Below are 20,445 nucleotides of genomic sequence, written 5' to 3' on the forward strand. Positions count from 1 at the left end.
TTCTCCTTTGCTGTACACCCACTCCTCTTGCCGGAACTGTACGGGGTCTAGTTTTTCTTTACTGCTTTTCACACCCACACCATTTACAACTTCAAGTGGCTGAGAGCTCGAACAGCTTTTCCATTTCCTAGTTGAGGGAGTTTTTTCTTTTTTTTTTTAAAACTGTTTTCCAGGGAACAGCGCTTGTTTATTCCAGAGACCAGTGCATCCATTTGCTGTTACTCTTTTTGTTCTGTTATCTTTCTTCTCCCCAAATAAAAACTCAGCCTCTCTTGTGAACATTTTAGACATTCATCCCCAATGTCAAAAGTCAGAGAGAATAAACAGCTCTTTGAACTGTTTTAAAAAACGATGACTCCGTCGTGTTCTCTCGGAGGTGAGCCCGGCCTTTCTCTTCAGCACAGGTGTACGGCTCCCCCGTCCCTAACTCGCCTTTCAATACATCGTTGTGTGCTTTACCGTTTTGAGGGGTTTTTGCACTGAAATGTGTCAAATAAGCATAATTACTACAGATAGAAAAAGCAGAGAATGTTAGTTGATAACGAAGCAAAACAATTACACATGATCCTATTCTGTCAGATCCTGTTTCATGAATGCACAGAGCTGTGTGAGCGGCTGCGCGGAAGAGGGGGAGCCTCACGGTCCACATCTCGAATTGTTAAGCCTTCTTTTTCTTTCACATCCCAAGACCAAAGCCATTCTTGCACTCCAATCCCCGTCCTCTTTTTTTAAACCAGTCGTCGCAACAAAACGATGTTCGGGTCAAGTGGTCTTGGCAGTAGTACTCACTTTGACCTGCTTCCATCCCCATGACCTCCTGTTCACGGTCCAGAATTCCAGCTCAAAGACAAAAAGAACAAGGAAATCGACAAGGAAGAATATGTAGGCTAATGATGAGCAGCTAAAATTTATTTCAACTCTTCTCACAGTTTACTTGTGGTAATCTCCTGAGGCTGCCTCTCCTCTAACCCAAACCTCTGCTCTTAAAATCACAAGATACCGTGTACAGGTGGAGGAGAATGTTTAAATCCCATCTCTCCTCTTCTACATGCTGAGGAAAAATAATTTGTGGTTGGCGCGTGTCCAAGGATAGACAAGGGGGTGAAATGAGTGAAAATCAGGTCTTTAATTTCCTCTGGCGTCCATGGTCCATAATTTCCAGTGCATCCATGGTCTCTGAGCCCTGGACAGGCCTGCCCTAACTTCTTACACAAGCAACGCTGTCACCTTAGCATCTCCAGGCTTCTTGCAATGCCAGTGCAAAATATAAAATTATCTCTTGACCTTCTTACAAAATCAATTAGATGCTGCCCCAAAGTTTAGGGAATTGTGTATTTTCCTTAACTGCATCCCAGTTTTGTGTTTAGTTTTAAAAAGCATGTTTGTTCTCATGTTAATCTTTGGAGAGGGAGTTATTATTAGTAAATTTTAAGTCTCCATGACTTAGCAGTGGAAATAGTCTGTTTATGTTCACATTTTCTTAGTAGAGGGTCACGTTATGAATTCGAGTGCATTATATGCTACTAAATGTTTATAGGATTCATCTTCACAGTAGTACGATTGCATGTTAATATAAGTTTAAATAGTCAGATTCACGTTAGGTCGCCATTACTGAAAAACTATTATGCTGTGGGCTTCCCTGGTGGCGCAGTGGTTGAGAGTCCGCCTGCCGATGCAGGGGACACGGGTTCGTGCCCCGGTCCGGGAAGATCCCACGTGCCGCGGAGCGGCTGGGCCCGTGAGCCATGGCCTCTGAGCCTGCGTGTCTGGAGCCTCTGCTCCGCAACGGGAGGGGCCACAACAGTGAGAGGCCCGCATACCGCAAAACAAACAAACAAACAAACAAAAAACTGTTATGCTGTAAATATATTCCCTCTTTTGGTGCTAGTAGAGTGATTAGTACTATATTCATGGTGCATTAAACGGAGGCAAATGACCTTAACACTTGAGCATCTTTCATCTGGGAACGTACTCTAGGGTGGATACCTTAATTTGTTTGACAGTTTATAGTCTTCAGATACATTACCTTTAAAGTTTCCCATAATCTTGTGATTTAGGCAAAACAGACATTATTGTCATTATATTGTATGTTGTATATACATATATACAACTATATATATGTTGTATATATAGTATTGTCACTTATTGATGAAGAAGTAGAGGTTCTTACTAGTAGCTAATCCAGGACATAGGTCTTCTGGTTAAATCCAGCATATTCTTAGTTCAGTAAACTGATAATGGCAACAAGAGATTTATCAACAGTAATACTAATACTGATATCATACACTTATTAGCTTGTGCTGCAAAGCATTGTGGTGAGCAATTCACATACATGGTCTTGGGAATTTTATTTCATCCTCACAACAACTCTGGTTTTATAACGTAGGCACCTGGAGGTTCAGAGAGGTTAGGCAAAGCATGCAGGACCACACAGATAATTAGTAGAAGAGGTGGGGTCTGAGTCCAGAACTACCTGACCCTAAATCCTATACATGTTTTCAATGGCATCAGGCTGGCAAAAGGATGGCAGTTGGAGGCTCTGAAAATGCCTGGCTGGGTTTATGTTTAGACTTTCTACTGCTCTTCAGGATTCTCAGGGTCATCTTGTGAGGCATTTATTTCTTATTTTGTGAACACAGAACTACTGAAGGGGAAGAATCTCAACCATGTTTGCCCCAAACTGTTTATTCTTATGTATACTATATAATGCAAGTCTTCCACCTGAACACGTTTCTTTGTAATAGGTACTAAAGGCTTCGATCTGCAACGGGGGAATAAAATTATACTCATCAGACAGTTTCATCATAAGAAAATTACTTGAAATGCAGCTGCCCCCCCGCGCCCCATATTACGTTAGCTGGCTTCCCCGGGCCTGTGTAGGACATTTTTTCCAGTCCCCTTCCCCATCCACCTGGGTATTCTTTAATAACAACTTCTGCCTCTAATTTACACAGTCGGCAGGACCATTCGTTAAAAAAGCTGTCATAGTCAATCACGGCTATTAAGAAAACCTAAGAAAATGCCTAATATAGCTCACTTTGTTTTTCCTAATGCCTGCCATATTATAAATTTTACGTACTTCCCAAAGGCCTATATTGACAATAAAAATGGCTGGGAGAGATTATGGTCATCGCAGAGAATGGCAGACAGTGGAGTAGTTCCTTAATGATCCTCGTAGTAAACTGCTCAGCTATGAGCCAACTAGCTTGTTTGCACGACTCAGATTACCTTCTATGAGGTCCGTTCTCAGAATTTAACCAGTGTTAGCCGGTTGTTTCGTGTATGAACCTTCCAAGTCCTTAAAGAGGTTTCCTTGAGCCCGTCAGCCTTTGATCTTGCTCCTTCCCGTGTAAATTCTCTGCTTTCGGAGGCCAAGCCTCTGGGCGTCCACTCACGCCCTGTCACCATCCGCAGTCGTGTTCTTCCTCCTGCGCGGGTGCCTTTGTTCCCATTCTTCCTGCCTCCTCTACTCCTGCTGCGTGTTCTCTTCTCCAAGGCTCAGCTCTGTCTTGAAACTTTCCACAGCAGTTCAGCCCGTGTGAGCTTCTTGACCTTAGAGATGGTGTTTTACACATCTGTGTATTTTTCACGTCTAGTTCAATGCCTGACGCTTAGCCGGTACTTGACAAATCAAATAGATGTTGAACACCCGTGCGGTGCCAGGACTCCGCTGGGCCCTGGGGTGTGGATCGGATGAGAGCGAGGCCCCTTCCTTGTGCTTTGGGTCTGCTCCACGCTTTGTGTCTCCTTGAGCCTTTTTGATACTTGTTTTGCACATGTGCCTTATTTTCTCAAAAAGATTGGAGGCTGCTAAGGAGCGAGAAGCAGTTCTTACTATGCTTGCATTTTTCCTTCACCACTGTTCGCATTATAGTTCTTAGTGAATCGTAGTTGACTGATTCAGGTACATACATACATTTGTTTTACCATAACAGTCTCAATGTCTTTACCTGTAAAATGAATACAATATCCGAGGCTTAGGTTTTTGAACAGAGGTGTATAGATGCAGATAGATAGAGATGTATGACTGGGCTTGGAACATAGTAGAAACTATTGAAATAATAATTCCATATCTTTCTTCCATTTTTTATAAAACTTGTTGATCTTAAAGTCTTGCAGTTGGACTGGTTCTAGCTGTGTCTGTAGCACACATCTTTGCACCAAACATAGAAATTTAGCCCTTTGTTTATTTATTCGGAACTAAAGTAAACTCCTTAATCAAGTGAGCGGTGATCAAAACACTGGGACACCCAGGGTCCTCAGGGTCTGTGGAGGACTGTGGTTGGACAGGAAGCCCCCGGCCATCCGGACAGCCCCCTCCCACTCCATACTTCCAGCTGGACTCTGAGGGACCTCCAGCCAAGTGTGACGATCCTGGAGCTCTACAGTTGGAAAAGGACTCAGAAGGTTATCTCATCCAACTTCTACAACAGAGAAATAAGGTTGTTAAAGTCAAGCATTTAGTCCCTTATTGACACTGTCATTAGTGGCAGCCCCGAGCCCTCTGACCCCGGGTCATTGCTCTGCTCACCATCCCATCCCTCCTCCTCCCCCAGAGTGAGGTCAGAACAGAGCTGGTTTATGGCGTTATAAATATCTGAACAGCACGTACCTCCCTGAATTCAGGATCCGGACCATAGCCGTTCATTTATTCATCATTTATCCATTGAACAAACCCTTAGAAAGGCACTGTTCCAAACTCCAGTGAGACAGCAGTTAAGAAAACAGACTAAAATCCTTGTTCTGTTCTTTTTTTTTTTTTTGCGGTACGCGGGCCTCTCACTGCCGCGGCCTCTCCCCTTGCGGAGCACAGGCTCTGGACGCGCAGGCTCAGCAGCCACGGCTCACGGGCCCAGCCGCTGCGCGGTACGTGGGATCTTCCTGGACTGGGGCACGAACCTGCATCCCCTGCACCGGCAGGCGGACTCTCAACCACTGCGCCACCAGGAAAGCCCTAAAATCCTTGTTCTTATTAAGCTTTCACTTAGTGGTACGAAAACCCACGCTGGTAAGTGGCGGGATGAGGATCCGAACTCAGGCAGGACGGCTCGTCCCAGCAGCCCAGGCACTGAGCTAGTTCACTCATGGCACTGATGCTTCTTCATCCAGCGGGTACGTGCGGAGCGTCTGCTGTGGCCCAGGGGTCCTGTCCCTGCGGGGAGCGTATTTTCAGGGAGAGGAGGCGGAGGAGGGAGAACAAAGATAAACCAAATGGAAGAGAGACTTACAGACTGTGGTAACTGACAAGGAGTGAAAGGGGACCTTGGTCTCAGCAGTTACGCACCTTAAATTCTTGGAGACCCTAGGCAGATCCAGGCCATTAAGACAAGTTAAAGGGTTCTGTTGACTGTTTTGCAAATTGAAACCGAAACCAGCCTGTCAAAGATCAGCTCAGGGGTGTAGACGGAAGCTGTGATGCGATGAGAGGACCTGGCCTCCTGGATTCCACTTGCCTCTGTGCCTCTGGCACCTTCATTGTAGTCTTGTGTTTCTAAACAAATTTATAGTCTTGCTAAAATGTGATAAAATAACCAGTGTATGCCTTAGAAAGATCTTTTAAAATGTCCTTCTATGCTGATTTTCATGAGGCATTTTATGATTTATTGTGGATCTCTGGATTTCTGGAATCCTGCCTTGGCTCAGGCCCTTAGTAATTAAATGCTGAGAACAGTGTGTGCTAAAGTGTCTGTGGTTTCTTCCGTCAAGGAAATATTGGTGTTCCCAATCCCCAGAAAAACAAAACTTTGTTGCCTAAGCAACAGTGGGCATTTTTTCTCATCCACATACTTCATCTGGCTTTAAAATGATTATTTTCTATTTATTGTAAATAGCAAAGTTGTGACATTTAATGTCAGTTTTTTCTTATAACTAAAGCAATGCTTGTGTATTATAGGAATATTAGAAAATATAGATTAGTAAGAAAAAATAAAAGTTGAAAACATTATTAATACTCAGGTGTTTTCCTATCAAACAGCATAACTTGTAGTCTTATAAAAATATGATAAAATTCGCACTGCAATAATTCAGGTAATATAGAAGTTTTTAAGAATAATAATTTCTCACTCTCCACTCCTTAACTCTAATGCTGCATCCCAAGGTTACTTGTGTGAATAGATTTTCATGTTCTTTTCTACTCTTTTTCTGTTTACATATACATACAGATATGCAGATACACATTCACTCTTTTTTTTAACATCTTTATTGGAGTATAATTGCCGTACAATGTTGTGTTAGTTTCTGCTGTATAACAAAGTGAATCAGCTATTTGCATACATATATCCCCATATCCCTTCCCTCTTGTGTCCCCCTCCCACCCTCCCAATCCCACCCCTCTAGGTGGTCACAAAGCACCGAGCTGATCTCCCTGTGCTATGCAGCTGCTTCCCACTAGCTATCTATTTTACATTTGGTAGTGTATATATGTCCATGCCACTCTCTTATTTCGTCCCAGCTTACCCTTCCCCCTCCCCGTGTCCTCAAGTCCATTCTCTACGTCTGCGTCTTTATTCCTGTCCTGACCCTAGGTTCTTCAGAGACATTTTTTTTTTTAGATTCCATATATATGTGTTAGCATACGGTATTTGTTTTTCTCTTTCTGACTTACTTTACTCTGTATGACAGACTCTAGGTCCATCCACCTCACTACAAATAACTCAATTTCGGTTTTTTTTATGGCTGTCACTCTTTTTTTTTAAATTACATTCATTTTTTGTTAATGTTTCTTTGAAGGTTAGCTTGTATCACTCTGGACAGCTTATAATATAACCCTGTTGAACACGGAGGAAGGATGCTGTGTTCCTGAAAGTTTAACACAGGAGCAAACCTTTAAAGCACCCAGACATTCAACACTGAGGCTTTAATAACATACACACATATTTTATCCCAAGTTCACAATGGAGTTCTGAACAAGGCACCTGTAAATAAGTCAGCATTTATGACCAGAAGAAAAATACTCTGGTCTTGGACTTTTATTTTTATACGGAAAAGTTATAAAGACCTAAGCAACTAAGTCTACCCACAAAGAAAAAACAAATTTGCCTTCTTCCTTATGGAAAGCCATGTGAAAACATTAATTGTTGGCTCAAAGAAAGTCTGACGATAAAAGATATTAGCTCAAAAATATGTCTTATTTATTTGACCACCTGTCATGAATAATTTGCCATGTCAACACAGGTGGATTCAATGCACTGTTTTTAATAACTATCATATTCCATAGTGTGGACGAACTTATTCAACTCATTCCCCTATTGACAGGTATTTAGGTTGTTTCCAGTATTTTTCCTCTTATAAATAATGCTGCAGTAAACATTTTCACAAGTATGCATATCGTTTATTGATGCTTTATAATGCAGTATTTGTTAAAGTTTAATTACCTTTTATTGACAAACTAAACATATCATATGAATTCTCCTTTCTGTTGGTGGAGTCTTGCAGGTCCTCGATCCATTTGCTTTACTGTAAATAAGTTCACATTTACCCACGTCTTTACACACGAGAGCACATAGGTGTGGATGCACATAGGAAGCGTGTGCGGTACTCGTAACCTGCCCGCAGCCTGCACCCCAGCTCATCACCCTCCAGCCCCACCACTGATTCTTCTTACTCCCACCCTCCATGTGTCTGTGCCTTTGCAGGGTCCCTCTCTGCACATCACTCAGTAAAACTTGCTTCGAGGCCTGGTTCAAGCTCATGTCCTCCTGAAGGTGTTCTCTCACCTCTCGGACCTTTAAAGCAGAAAACCCTCTCTTTGTGACTCCATCGTGGTTTCTTCCTCTCTTCCTTGCGGCCCTTCTCTCAGTCTGCTCTGTGTGAAGGTAGGCGGTGGACACACCTGTATCCTCAGATAGATTATATCTCTTGGTGACAGACACCACCTCGGCCGAATGTGACACCTGCAGGTAGGAAAAGCTCAAAGAAATGTTGGCTGGACTTGGACAGTTTGTCTAAAAATAAAAAGCAGTCGGAGCCCAATATTTGCTTTCCAAGTCCCATTATAAGTTATACCTAAATACAATTGTTAGGGCAGTTTTGGGGAAAAATAGCCATGTGAAACAATCACAGATTGTGTGTGTATTTTTGGCCTCAGGGACCTTTTCCTTATAGAACAGGAGTCAGCAAACCTTTTCTGTAAAGGGCCAGATAGTGAGTATTTTAGGCTCTGCCGGCTGTAAGATCTCTGCTACAGTTGTTCATTGTAGCATGAAAGCAGCCGTACACAGTAAGTAAACTGATGAGCATAGCTGTGTTCTAATAAAACTTCATTTGTGAAAACAGGCTACGGCAGGATTTGCCTCGTGGACTGTAGTTTTCCAACTCATGTTCTGGAAGGTGTTTATTTACATGTAGACTAACCTGAGTTAAATTCAAATTCTTGCTCTTCTACTTGCTGTGTGACTTTGGGCAAGCTACTTAACCTCTCTGTCTTTTTCAACACACACATATAAGATTAATATTACCTCCTTCGTGTTAGGCATCTGGTTCAGGCCTAGCATTTATTGAGCACAAAGCAGTAACCACTGATTTGCCTCATTAAAAGTAGTGGAAGCATAGAAGGAGGGTCAGAGAACATGCAGCTCCTATTTTCAAGGAAGTAGCAAAATCCTAAGGAAAAGGCAAGTCATTTGGAAAAACAAGATAGTAAAGACCAACGGATAGTAAAGATAGTAAAAACAACGGGATGGCAGCGGCATGTCTCTAACACAAGCAGATAGTCACGTGCACTCCTCTAAAATGAATCACAGACAGACAGACAGACGGGTAGCTTGACACTTGCTGCAGCAATAGCGATTCTATTAACAAAAGGTTTTGAAGGTTGTTCAGATGCTGGAGCTATTATGACTACATAGAAGGTGGAGGCTGGGCTTTAAGAAGAATTGGTGAAATGGTCAGAGCTGAGATTTTAGTGGTATTACCTTTTCAGCTAACATGCAAAGAAATATTAATCTTCAGCACGTGACTGGCCTGATCACCTGCAGACATTTCTGACCATGTGCAGTAGATTCTCCCAAGGCCAGGGCTGCGGTGGCTTCTTTCACGGCCATCAAGATAAAGCCCGAGTGCTTGAGAGCAGCGTGCCAGGCCTCCCCAGCTCCGCTCTAGCCAATTCCTTTAGCCCCACCTCTGGTCCTTCCTTTCCTCGCACAGTGCAGATGCTTCAGCCCCATCAGTTGACGGGCTTATTCGTGTCCCCAAATGCTCTCCTTTCCATTTTGCTCCTGCTTGGTCTGTGCCGCTCCTGCTTTCCTCCCACCCTCATTCCCTAGACCTTCGTGGCCCCATCGGTCACCCACGTCCCCATCCTTTCAGGACAGACCCGGCTGCATCCCCAGCCTCCTCCCGACCAACTTGCACAGAGCCGCACCCTCCCTCCAGCCCCCAGGAACACTACTGTCCTCCCCCTTCTCTCCCCTACCTGTGTCAGCAATCTCCAGCCCCAGGCCGTCTGTAGACACTCAGGAAACCCTCCGTTCCTGCCAGATGATGTGTAGGATAGAAGGAAGCCTGGATTTGGAGTCCGTTGAGTTTGCGCTCTGGCTCCACCACTGACTCACTGTGCCCCCAAGATGGGCAAGTGGTTTAATATTTCTGAGCCTCAGTTTCTTGATTCACAGCCTGCTGCACCTGCCTTATAGAGTTTTTGTGAGAATGAAATGAGGTTAAAGGAAATGAAGAACCTGGGAGTCCTTAGGAGGCACCTGCCTCACTCAGGAGATGTAACGGAATCTGAACAGTTTACAGCAGGGGGCCCCAACCCCCGGGCCAGGGACCAGTAGCCATCTGAGGTCTGTTAGGAACCAGGCCGCACGGCAGGAGGCGAGCCGCAGGCGAGCCGGTGAAGCTGCATCTCCCGCTGCCCGTCACTGCCCGTCACTCGCGTTACTGCCTGAACCATCCCCAGCCCTGCCTCCTTCTCCACCCCCCACCCACCCCACCCCCGCCGCAGTCCTGGGAAAAATTGTCTTCCATGAAACTGGTCCCTGGTGCCAAAAAGGTTGGGGACCGCTGGTTTACAGGGTTTGACTTGGTGTATCTCCCTGGTGATGTAATAATTTTGAAAGCAAGAACTATTCCTAAATATATCTGTGATTGATTGCAACACCTTGCATTTTTTTAAAAAGCCAGTCAGTAAATTTATTTGATTTAGTTTTAAATTGCTTTATAAAATCCTCGTCAAAATTATGTAAGGCATACTGGCTTTTTTTTTTTTTAATTTTGTAAGATAGAACTGCCATCTTCATCAGCTTGTATTTGCAGAGGGATGCTTTCAGATGGTTTGAAAATCAACTCAAGTTTCATACAATTTGTAAAGTTTGGGGGGAAATACCTAGCTATTTGCCAAAAAGATGTAAGCAGAGCTGAAATTGTTCTCTTCTTTTCCATCTTATTCTTTGCAAAGTGACTTTACTGTGCACACGTGCCTCTGACATCCCGTGTTGACCAGCTCTCTCCCCCAGAGGCTCGCTGCTTAGGGCTAAGCCCTCCTTCCACCATTAATGTTCTTTCCTACAAGAATGTAGATAAATCCTGATGAGATATATAAATAATTTTACAGTATGTATTATATATATAATGAAATTAAGCATATGGAATTAATAAAAATATTCCATATATTTTTATGCATGACCATGATGCATAAGAGTTTGTAGACTATGTTATAATATATTGTTTCACTGATTGTTCCAGACAAACCCTGTAAGGCAAGTACTGGCTTGGTTTTGCAGGTTGGGAAGCTGAGACTTCTAGAATCTAATTGCTCACTCTGGGCCTCAAACCCAGGGCACAGGGCCTAAGACACAGACTCAGGTTTTGGGTGGACTGGTCTCTGCTTGCACCACAGGAGATTAACTACCTGAGGCTGGTGTGTGCCACAGTGGCTGTGTGGGACTTTCTTTTAAGGTCCAAAGGTGGGATTTCAACAGCAATTCTTTTTCAGTTAATTGCTTTTTTGATTAAAAAACTCTTCATGGTTAGAAAGTATCTGATTAATAGAATGTGTTTTTATCATGACATACACGTTTTTGGAACATACAGATAAAATTGCCTCAAATTATGTACCAGTCACTTAGGTTTCTATGTAAGATTTTAGTAACTGAATCAGTTTCCTCATCTAAAAGAAAAACTGAAACAGTACTGGCATGCCTACCTTAATGGCTTGTCAGTGAAGATAAAATGAGAGAGCAGTTATCCAAGTGCAATCAGAAAATATATTTGCCAAGCAAGGTATTATAATTTTCATTAAAATCGTAAATACTGCAGATAAATTAATAAACCATTTCAAGTTCTGTCTACCTAAAATTAGTTACTAGGTAATTAGCAACACTGGAAAAGTTTCATTTCAGAAACTTCCATATTCATTACAAACTATGAGCCTCAAGTTTTAATGAAGTTCCATGATGAAAGAGTTACAGAATTAGTCCTTGCTGTATTCTGGAGCATTTTAAAAGTTAATTAATTCTCTGACATTCGACAGGGTAACTAAGTTACTTTGTACTATTGTTTGAGCACAATGTCTATAATCTTTTGATTAAAATAAGCACAGAAATCATCAGTAGCAATTATTATTTACTACCTACCACACCATCACCTACCATCCCTAATAGCTCCTCCTCAGAATCTGAAGAGGTTATTCTCCAGAGAGTTTTAGAAACTTTTTGCTATAATAGAACGGGGTGTTGGGAGCTTTCAAGTTTCAAACTTCCAGTTTCTGAACAAAAGTGTATTTTTAAATCTTAAATTGAAGAAAAATTCTAACAAGGCTCTGTGCAGCAAAAGTACCTGCTAATTCACTCTTGTTTACCCTGTGGTTTCTGTTTAAATTGGTGCTGCTGTCATGATTTATTCCTACCTCACAGGATAATGAATCCAGGTTTTATTTCTGTTCTTTGCCCAGACTTGTACAGCAGGCAAAGTGTTTGAAAATCAAAGGAAAAGAAGATATTGACTTGGATATTCTCTTCAGAGGTAAAAACAAAAACACTAGCAAAAACGCAGACTCTGCTTTTTTGTTGGGAAGAATGTCTTGTTTGTGTGTTTGGTTGGTGTTATCATTCCAGGAAGGAATGGGGGAAAGAACCTGCCAGGGGCCCAGACACTTGTGCTCTCCTCTCATCCCAACCCTACTTCACTGCTCTGACCTTCATTTCCTCACTTTTAAAGTGAAAGACTCTATAATCTGCTCTGTGGTCCTCACTGATGACGAGACAAATCTAAACCTGTAGAAATAGCACGTCTCAGTGGTGGAATCTCTCTCTGCCATCTGCACAGGGCGTGGAGGGAAACCAGAAGTGTCTCCTTGCATTCTTATAAGTTGGGGGGACTGCAGAATGTACTTCGTTAGCAAGACAGGCAAGGAGGTTATGGCGAACTTGAAGTGTTAAAAGCTAAGGGATTATTAGAGTATAGGGGAAAGAATTGCATGTTTTCACTTAATTATGTTTCTTTGCAATTAAGGCTCAATATACGCAGAATGCCATGTATAATTTTGAGGTTATACTGTAGCAAGCTAAGGAATAAATGTCCTCTTGGGTGTTAATTTGGTGCAATCATTTTTATTTGGTCAGATAAAAATGTTGGTAAGTTGTAGTTTTGTGTCTTCAGCAATGTAGTTCTACATGTTTGTATCTTCCAGAACATGGTAGGAGATCTGTTTATCTTCTAGAGGAAAAGAAAATTAGTGAGTTTTCTCCTGATTTGGCTAAAAGTTCAAGTTAGTACAATTTGGTTGCAGTGCACTTCATCTCCAAAACAATTATCCATTCGACTTGTCTTAAGAGAAAAGGAGTGTGCTTTACAGTCATTGAACAAAAGGGCTGTGACTTCTTTTTTTTTTTAATTGAAGTATAGTTGCTGTACAATATTATATAAGTTACCAGGGTACATTATGGTGATTCACAATTTTTAAAGGTTACACTCCATTTATAGTCATTATAAAATATTGACTATATTTCCCGTGTTGTACAATATATACTTGCAGCTTATTTTATATCTAATAGTTTGTACCTCTTACTCTGCATCCCTATATTGCCTCTCCCCCTACTGGTAACCACTAGCTTGTTCTCTGTATCTGTGAGTCTGCTTCTTTTTTGTTATATTCACTAGTTTGTTGTATTTTTTAGATTCCACATATAAGTGATATCATACGACATTTGTCTTTCTCTCTCTGACTTATTTCACTTAGCATAATGCCTTCCAAGTCCATCCATGTTGCTGCAAATGGCAAAACTGTTCTTTTTTATGGTTGAGTAGTATTCCGTTGTGTATATACACATCTTCTTTATCCATTCATCTGTTGATGGACGCTTAGGTTGCTTCCATATCTTGGCTATAGTCAGTAATGCTGCTGTGAACATTGGGGTGCATGTATCTTTTTGAATTAGTGTTTTTATTTTTTTCTAATATATACTGAGGTGTGGAATTACTGGGTCATATGGTAGTTCTATTTTTAGTTTTTTGAGACCCCCTCCATACTGTTTTCCACAGCAGCTGCACGAATTTACATTCCCACCACCAGTGTAGGAGGGTCCAAAAGGGCTGTGGATTCTGTGGGCTGATCTCAGGCAGGGCCGAGCTCCTCTTGTAACTGGAAGAACACTTGATTTTATCTCATCCACGAAGTGGGGAGGAATCTTTTCCTCAGAAAAGGGAGGGAAGTTAAGTTACTCTGTTTGGACTGTGCATCTATATGTGTCTCCCTAGCCAGAAGAGTTTCTACACAATATAACCAGATAGGAACATCTCTTTAAATAAAATGAAATAAATAACTGATATTTTGGAAGCCGCTCCATACAGATGTTCTCATCCATTTTACCAGCCTTCGTTCTATACACAACATGCTTGGAGCTGCATGAAGAGCCCTAAAGAAGTGTCAGTGTCTCAATTCATATTTTGACACTTTTGAAAGTATCTCCACAGAGTAATTATGTATACGTTCCTGTTAAAACAAATACACAGTCAGTTCAGTAGTTCACATAGTAAAATACTAATGAGGATCATCCTTATAAACACAGAAAAGATCCCTAGCAAAGTGCAACTGCATAATGTGAAAGGTGCAATCCACCTTGTTTGGTAGTAAGCACCTGTGCTTTTCTGTGTAGTTTGTAAGAAGTTCATAGCCACACGTGTTTATTTATTGGTGCATTTACCGTGCTTCTCAATTTAAACATCTGATTTCCTCCCAGAGAAGGTCTGTGTTCACAGACCCGGGACATTAATGACGGGGAGCCCCTGCCTGGTGCAGAGTGTGTGCTGCCGGGGCCGCTGTGCTTCTTGTTGAGAAGATGCCTCAGGGGTCCATCCCAGCAGGATTTATTTAGCTCTCTGTCTAGCCTTTTGTCACCCAAAGTGGTTCTTCCTCATATTGATCTAACCCTTGTTATTATAATTAAGCTCATTTTCTCTGGTTCTAACCTGGATGAGACAAAATAATGAGAATAAATATGTTGCTACTGTGACATTAAGTGATTATTTAATATTTCCCTGTTATTTTCTGTAAGCCTATAAATCTGAGTATAATTTCTAAATCCGTTTACCTTTGTTTTTTGTTTCTTTGGTCTGGCCATAGATTTGAATAAACACATTCTTTAATTCATTAGGAATTTTTTTCCTTTTTTTTTTTTTTTTTTTTTTTTTAAGGAAAATGAGTTAAACTCTGTTCCTCATTTCTCCCATGAGGGAAAATAGTATATCTTGGATTTTTAGAGATTCTGTGCACATGTGTACACGAGCACGTGTAGCTTCTCCTCTTCATATCTTTGGCATGTTTTCAGTATTTACTTGGAAACATCTTCATTTTCTAAATCGTTCTATTCACAGTTGATATGCTTGGCAGATATAATGGAAAGTATTTTAAAGGCCATCATTGTTTTCCAGCATACTTCTTAAGAGATTCAACATTTTCCTTTTCCAAAGAATTAGATCAGATGATAGAAACATTTAGTTTATAATGATGTAAATTGGTTGAGGAAAACATGATTGTCTTGAAGGATGTTTGGTAATAAAATTAACAGAAGTAAGTTAGAGTCTGTCTTAACTCATCTGAAGGTTTGCAGGGAAGCTTATTGGGTGTTACACCTGAGAGGTGGCAGGTGGTAATTAGCCTTTGTGCCCTTTGCTAAGTAAATAAGGCATGAGCACAGAGCGACTCCAAACATGTCCCTTCTCTGGAATGGAATTGGCTTCTGCGCAGTGGCCTGTCAGGTTTTTCCCTCTGCTCTGGACTGTTCCGCTAAGAACTGCGTTTAATCTGCTCCTTTGAAAACAAGTTTGAGTGGGGCTATGAAAGCGCGTTTTCTTGAATCCAAGGGACCTGCTCACCCACGCGATCCGCCCCCCTGCCCCTCAGAGACCCCTGGACCAGAGCACCCGAACCTCACTACTGGACCACAGGCAGACGTCCTGCAGGGCCACCACGCTGTCCCACCCTAGGGGCAGCTTTGGTCTTGTGGAGTGTTCAGCTGGGCAACTGGGGGGGGCGGTTCCTTACTATTGGTTATTTTTGGCCCCAAATGTGTAACTAATGTTCACTTTTTTAAAAACCCCAAAATTTCACAAAGCAAAAAATATGAGATAAACATTGTTACTCAATCCTTCATCGATTTATTTTGGATGTAGCAGTTCACCTTGTGGTTTTCTTTACAGTATAGAATCGTAGTGTACTTGGTGATCTTTACATTTGCTGATGCATCATGACTATCTTCCGAAGCCAGTGCATATACATCTGCTAGGTTCTTTTTTTTTTTTTCCTAAGTAAAAATTGTACCCACGTCCACAAGAGATCACATCCACTTAATCTTGGGTCAAGAAAAGAAGCTGATGGAAGCTCACCTTATTCCATGCACTTACCACCTCCTGCCATGGTCACGCTTCTGATTTCTGTCGCTATCAGTTGCTTTTTCCTGATTTTGAACGTTTTATAAATGTCATCACACAGTGTGTGCTCTTTCATGTCTGACTTTCGCTAACATGACGTAAGATCCATCCACATCATGGTTTGTGTATACTCATTACTGCATGTTGTTCAATTTTATGGTGATAACCACGATTTATTTATTTTAGTGCCGGTTGTTTTCAGTTTTGCTCTCTTACCAATGGTGCCACTAGGAACATTCTCGTATGTGGTTTGGTGGGTATGTGTATGCATTTCTGTAGGGCACATACCTAATAATGGACCTCCTGGGTACCTGGGTTTGTATAAGTTCACCTTCAGGAGGAGCTGGTGTCAAATAGTTTTACAAGTCGGTTGTCCCAGTACGTTCCTCGCAGCGCAGTGTGGAAATTGCAAGTGCTCTCCATCCCTGCCAGCAGTTCGTTTTTGTCAGTCACTTTAATTTTAGCCGTTCTTTTGGGTCTACGGTATTATTTAATTATGCTTCTAATTTCGCATTTCCCTGAAGCCTCATGAACTTGAACACATTGTCATGTTTGTTGGCTATTTGAACATCCTCTTTTGTGAAGTACCTCTTTTAGGTTGTATTGTTCCTATTGAAATGCAGTAGTTCTTTGTATTTGTACATGAGTCCGTTGTTGGATAGATATGTTGCAGATTTCTTCTCCAGCCTGCGATCTGCCTTTCACTCTCAGTGGTGCCTTGTGAGGAATAGAAGTTCCACATTTCGATACCGTCCATCAGTCCTTTCTATCGTGGTTAGCACTTCAGTGTCCTGTTTGAAACATTTGCCTGTTGCACGGTCATTACTGTGTTCTGTTATTCTTTGTTCTAGAATCTTTGTTTTTCTTTCACATTTATATCTATGGTGCACCTGGACATTATTTTTTATACCTGATAAAGCATAGGCATCAAGATTTACTTTTTATGTGAATATTCAGTTAACCCAGCATCATTTAGTTTTTTAAAAAACCTTTCCTTTCCCCTGTTGTTCATCATAAAGCAAGTGACCAACATTGTCCTGTGCTTCAGTGTATCTCTTGTAAGTGGCGTGTGATATTTACTTTGACATTCAGTCTGATGATAGTAGTCTTTTTATTAGAGTATTTAATACATTTGTAATGTTACTGCTGTTAAGTTGGGTCTATAGCTATCATTTTAATGATTGCTTTGTATTTTTCTCAACAGTTTTGTGTTCCTTTTTATATTTTATATATTTTTTTGCTTTTTTATATTTAATTTTTATACAGTAAGTCCCCTACATACAAACAAGTTCCATTCTCAGAGCACATTCATAAGTCCGATTTGTTCATAAACCCAACAGTTAGCCTAGGTGCCCAACTAACACAATCATTTATATAATTGTACTATACTGTAGTAGGTTTATAATACTTTTCACACAAACAATACATAAAAAACAAATATAAAAAATAAAGGAAACGTTTTTAATCTTACAGTACAATACCTTGAAAAGTACGGTAGTACAGTACAACAGCTGGCATACAGGGGCTGGCATCGAGTGAACAGGCAAGAAGAGTTACTGACTGGAGGAGGGAGAGGAGGTGGGGGATGGTAGAGCTGAAGCATCAGATCGTTGGCAATAGGAGAGGAGGGCAAGCTGCAATTTCACTCACACCTGACACTGATGGCACAGGTTCTGGTCCCTTGCTGGGTTCAGTTCTATCTACCCTCTTGAAAAAACGATCCAGTGATGTCTGGGTAGTAGCTCTTTTTTTCTTATCATAGATGACACGGTAGCACTGGATTGCACTCTGAACGGCTGCTGCCACCTTCGTGTACCATTCTACATTCGGGCCTTGTGCCTCAAAAACTAACAGTGCCTCCTCAAATAAAGAAAATCCCCTTGCCATTTCTTGCATCGTGAATCTCTTCAGTTCTTCAGTTACTTCTTCCTGTTCATCCTTTCTCTGGGCCTCCAATTCCGTAAGCGCTTCGTGTTGCACAGCAAGGAGTTCAGTGAAATCGTCCTCTTGCAGATCTAGCTCCAGCTTCTCGCTGAGGGTCACTAAGTTGCTGAAGACCTCTTTGGACTCCTCATCCACCTTCTCAAATACATGGAAATCATGAACGAACTGCGGGCAAAGTTTCTTCCAAACCCCTTTCATGGTGACGGCCATAACCTCACGCCAAGCAAAGTCAATGTTTTTTTGGCCTTGTAGATGTTACAGTCCTTCCAAAATTGTTGCAAGGTTGTCCCTGATTCATCACTTGCCTTTACTGCCTGACAAAAAGTGTGACGTAAATAATATTTCTTGAAAGTCTCTAAAACTCCCTGGTCCATAGGTTGGATGAGGCGACTTAGTATTCAGCGGCAGATGCACTGCTTTGACGTTGGGATGAAAGTCGTCCATGAATGGGGGTGGCCCAGAGCATTGTCAAGCCACAAAAGAATGTCAAATGGGACATCCTTCTCCAAGCAGTATTTCCCTACCTTCGGGATAAGGTGGTGGAAAAACCAGTCCTGGAAAATGGCCAGTGTAACCCAGGCTTTGGGGTTACTCTTCCACACAACAGGAAGAGAGCCCCCGGCTATGTTTTTAGGGGCTCTTGGGTTCTCTGAATGATAAACTAAGAGAGGCTTCCGCTTCATATCACCAGAAGCATTGCCACCAGACAGCAGAGTTAGCCTATCCTTTGCTGCTTTATAGCCTGGTATCAACTTTTCCTCCTTACTGATGTAACTTCCGTCTGGCATCCTCTTCCAGAACAGTCCTGTCTCATCCACATTAAAAACCTGCTCAGATAAATACGCAGCTTCCTCAGTAATTTCTTGAAGCATTTTAGGAAGTTCCCGGGCAGCTCCCATATCTGAACTCGCTGCCTCCCCACTTGCTTTTACGTTGTGAAGGCTGGTCCTAGCCTTGGACTGATGAAACCAGCCATGGCTGGCATTAAAAGATGCGCCCTCTGATTCTTCACTGTGTTTCTTCTTCAAGTCTTCATGAAGGCTTTTAGCTTTCTCTTGAATCAGCGTTAAGCTGAGCAGGACTCAGTGCTGATGCTGATCCTGCATCCACACACTGAGACGTTTCTCCATCTCCTGCATCACTTTTCCACGCTTCCTCGATATTATCAGCACAGCAGAATTCACATGTTCCATGATCTTGTCCTTGTTCTTTAGAATCCTGCTGATGGTTGAATGTTATAAGAATGAACAACGTCTACCATCTTTTCGCCTTGCTCCACTCTCTCAATTATTGTCACTTTTGTCTCCATTGTTATCGCTTGGAGCTTCTTAGCAGTACCAGCTACATCACCACTGCTTTTATGCTTGCTTCCAGACATCCTGGGCTTGAAAAAAAGATACTGTGCTACTGTACTCTGTACAGTAGTGTACAGTAAAGTACACAGAAGCACAACCACTTGTAGAGGATGCATGCACGTGACAATGTATGCCAAACACGTGAACTAACTTACATGATTGGGCGTGCGAACGCATGTTCGCATCTTTGGAAGTTCGCAACTGGAAGACTCATATGTAGGGGACTTACTGTACTTCTTGCTTTATTTTTTATTAACCAAGAATTTATTTTATTATACCATTTTTCCTATAGTAGCTTGTTGGTTATGCACTTTTAATATTTTTAGTAGACGTTATAGCTAGTAAAATACACATCTTTGTGTAGGATCATTTTTCCTCTGTCTGAAAAACTCTCTTGTATTCCTTTTAGCGTGTCTTCTAGCTATGTTTTTTAAAACGTAAGTTTTTCTTGTCCAGAAATGTTTTTGTTTTGCCTAAACTTTTGAATAATATTTTTGCTGGTTATGTAATTTTGCACTGATAGTTGATTTTTTTTCAGGCTTTATAGATAACATACCATTGTCTTCTGACCCCCATGGTTTCCTTCTAGAAGTCTGCTGTAGCTTCAGTGTGTCTCCTTTGAGGGAAGTGTGTCTTAGAGCATATCTTAGTTTGTCTGGCTGCTTATAAGATTTTTCTGTTGTCTTTGATTTTCAGCAGTTTTATTATGAAGTGTACTTCTCTCTCTGTCTTTTGGGGATTCATAGTGCTTCTTAAGTCTGCGAGTATATGTCTTTCATTACTTTGAAAAATTTCTTAACCATTATCTCTTCAAACGTTGCTTATGCTCCATTCTCTCCCTTCTCCTCCTTTGTGAGACTCTGTCTACACATTTTAGACTTTCTCTTGTTCATATGGGTGCTATGCTATTTTCTGTATTTCCTTCCTTTTTAATCTATGTGCTTCAGCTTGGATTTTTTTCTGCTGACCTTTCTTCAAAATCACTAATGCTCTCTTCAGCTGTCTCCAAACTGCTATTACACCCATCCAATGAATTTTTAATTAACTCTTTATATATTTCAGTCCTGGAATTCCCATATACATTATTTATAAAATAATTTTAGTTATTTAGTAAAATTCTCTATTTTGCCATCTAACTTCTTAAACACATCAGTTGCAGTTATTAATTCTATGCCCTGTAATATCAGTATCTGAATCACCTGTAGGCTTGCTTTCCTTGTCATTCTTTGTAGGAAAGTTGTTCTACTAAAGCTATTCCATCATAATTTGGAGTGGAATT

General features: G+C 41.4%; 1 protein-coding gene across 1 annotated transcript in view; it reads left to right on the plus strand.

Moving 5' to 3' along the window:
* L3MBTL4 (L3MBTL histone methyl-lysine binding protein 4) overlaps nucleotides 1-20,445 on the plus strand; it is a 302,262-nt gene that overhangs the window by 202,377 nt on the left and 79,440 nt on the right. The window contains exon 14 of the mRNA XM_060027767.1: nucleotides 11,891-11,961. Within this exon, the coding sequence (XP_059883750.1) occupies nucleotides 11,891-11,961 (71 nt within the window). The remainder of the gene's footprint in view (nucleotides 1-11,890; nucleotides 11,962-20,445) is intronic.

This window comes from Delphinus delphis, chromosome 13, assembly GCF_949987515.2.
Source record: "Delphinus delphis chromosome 13, mDelDel1.2, whole genome shotgun sequence".
Classification (NCBI taxonomy): domain Eukaryota; kingdom Metazoa; phylum Chordata; class Mammalia; order Artiodactyla; family Delphinidae; genus Delphinus; species Delphinus delphis.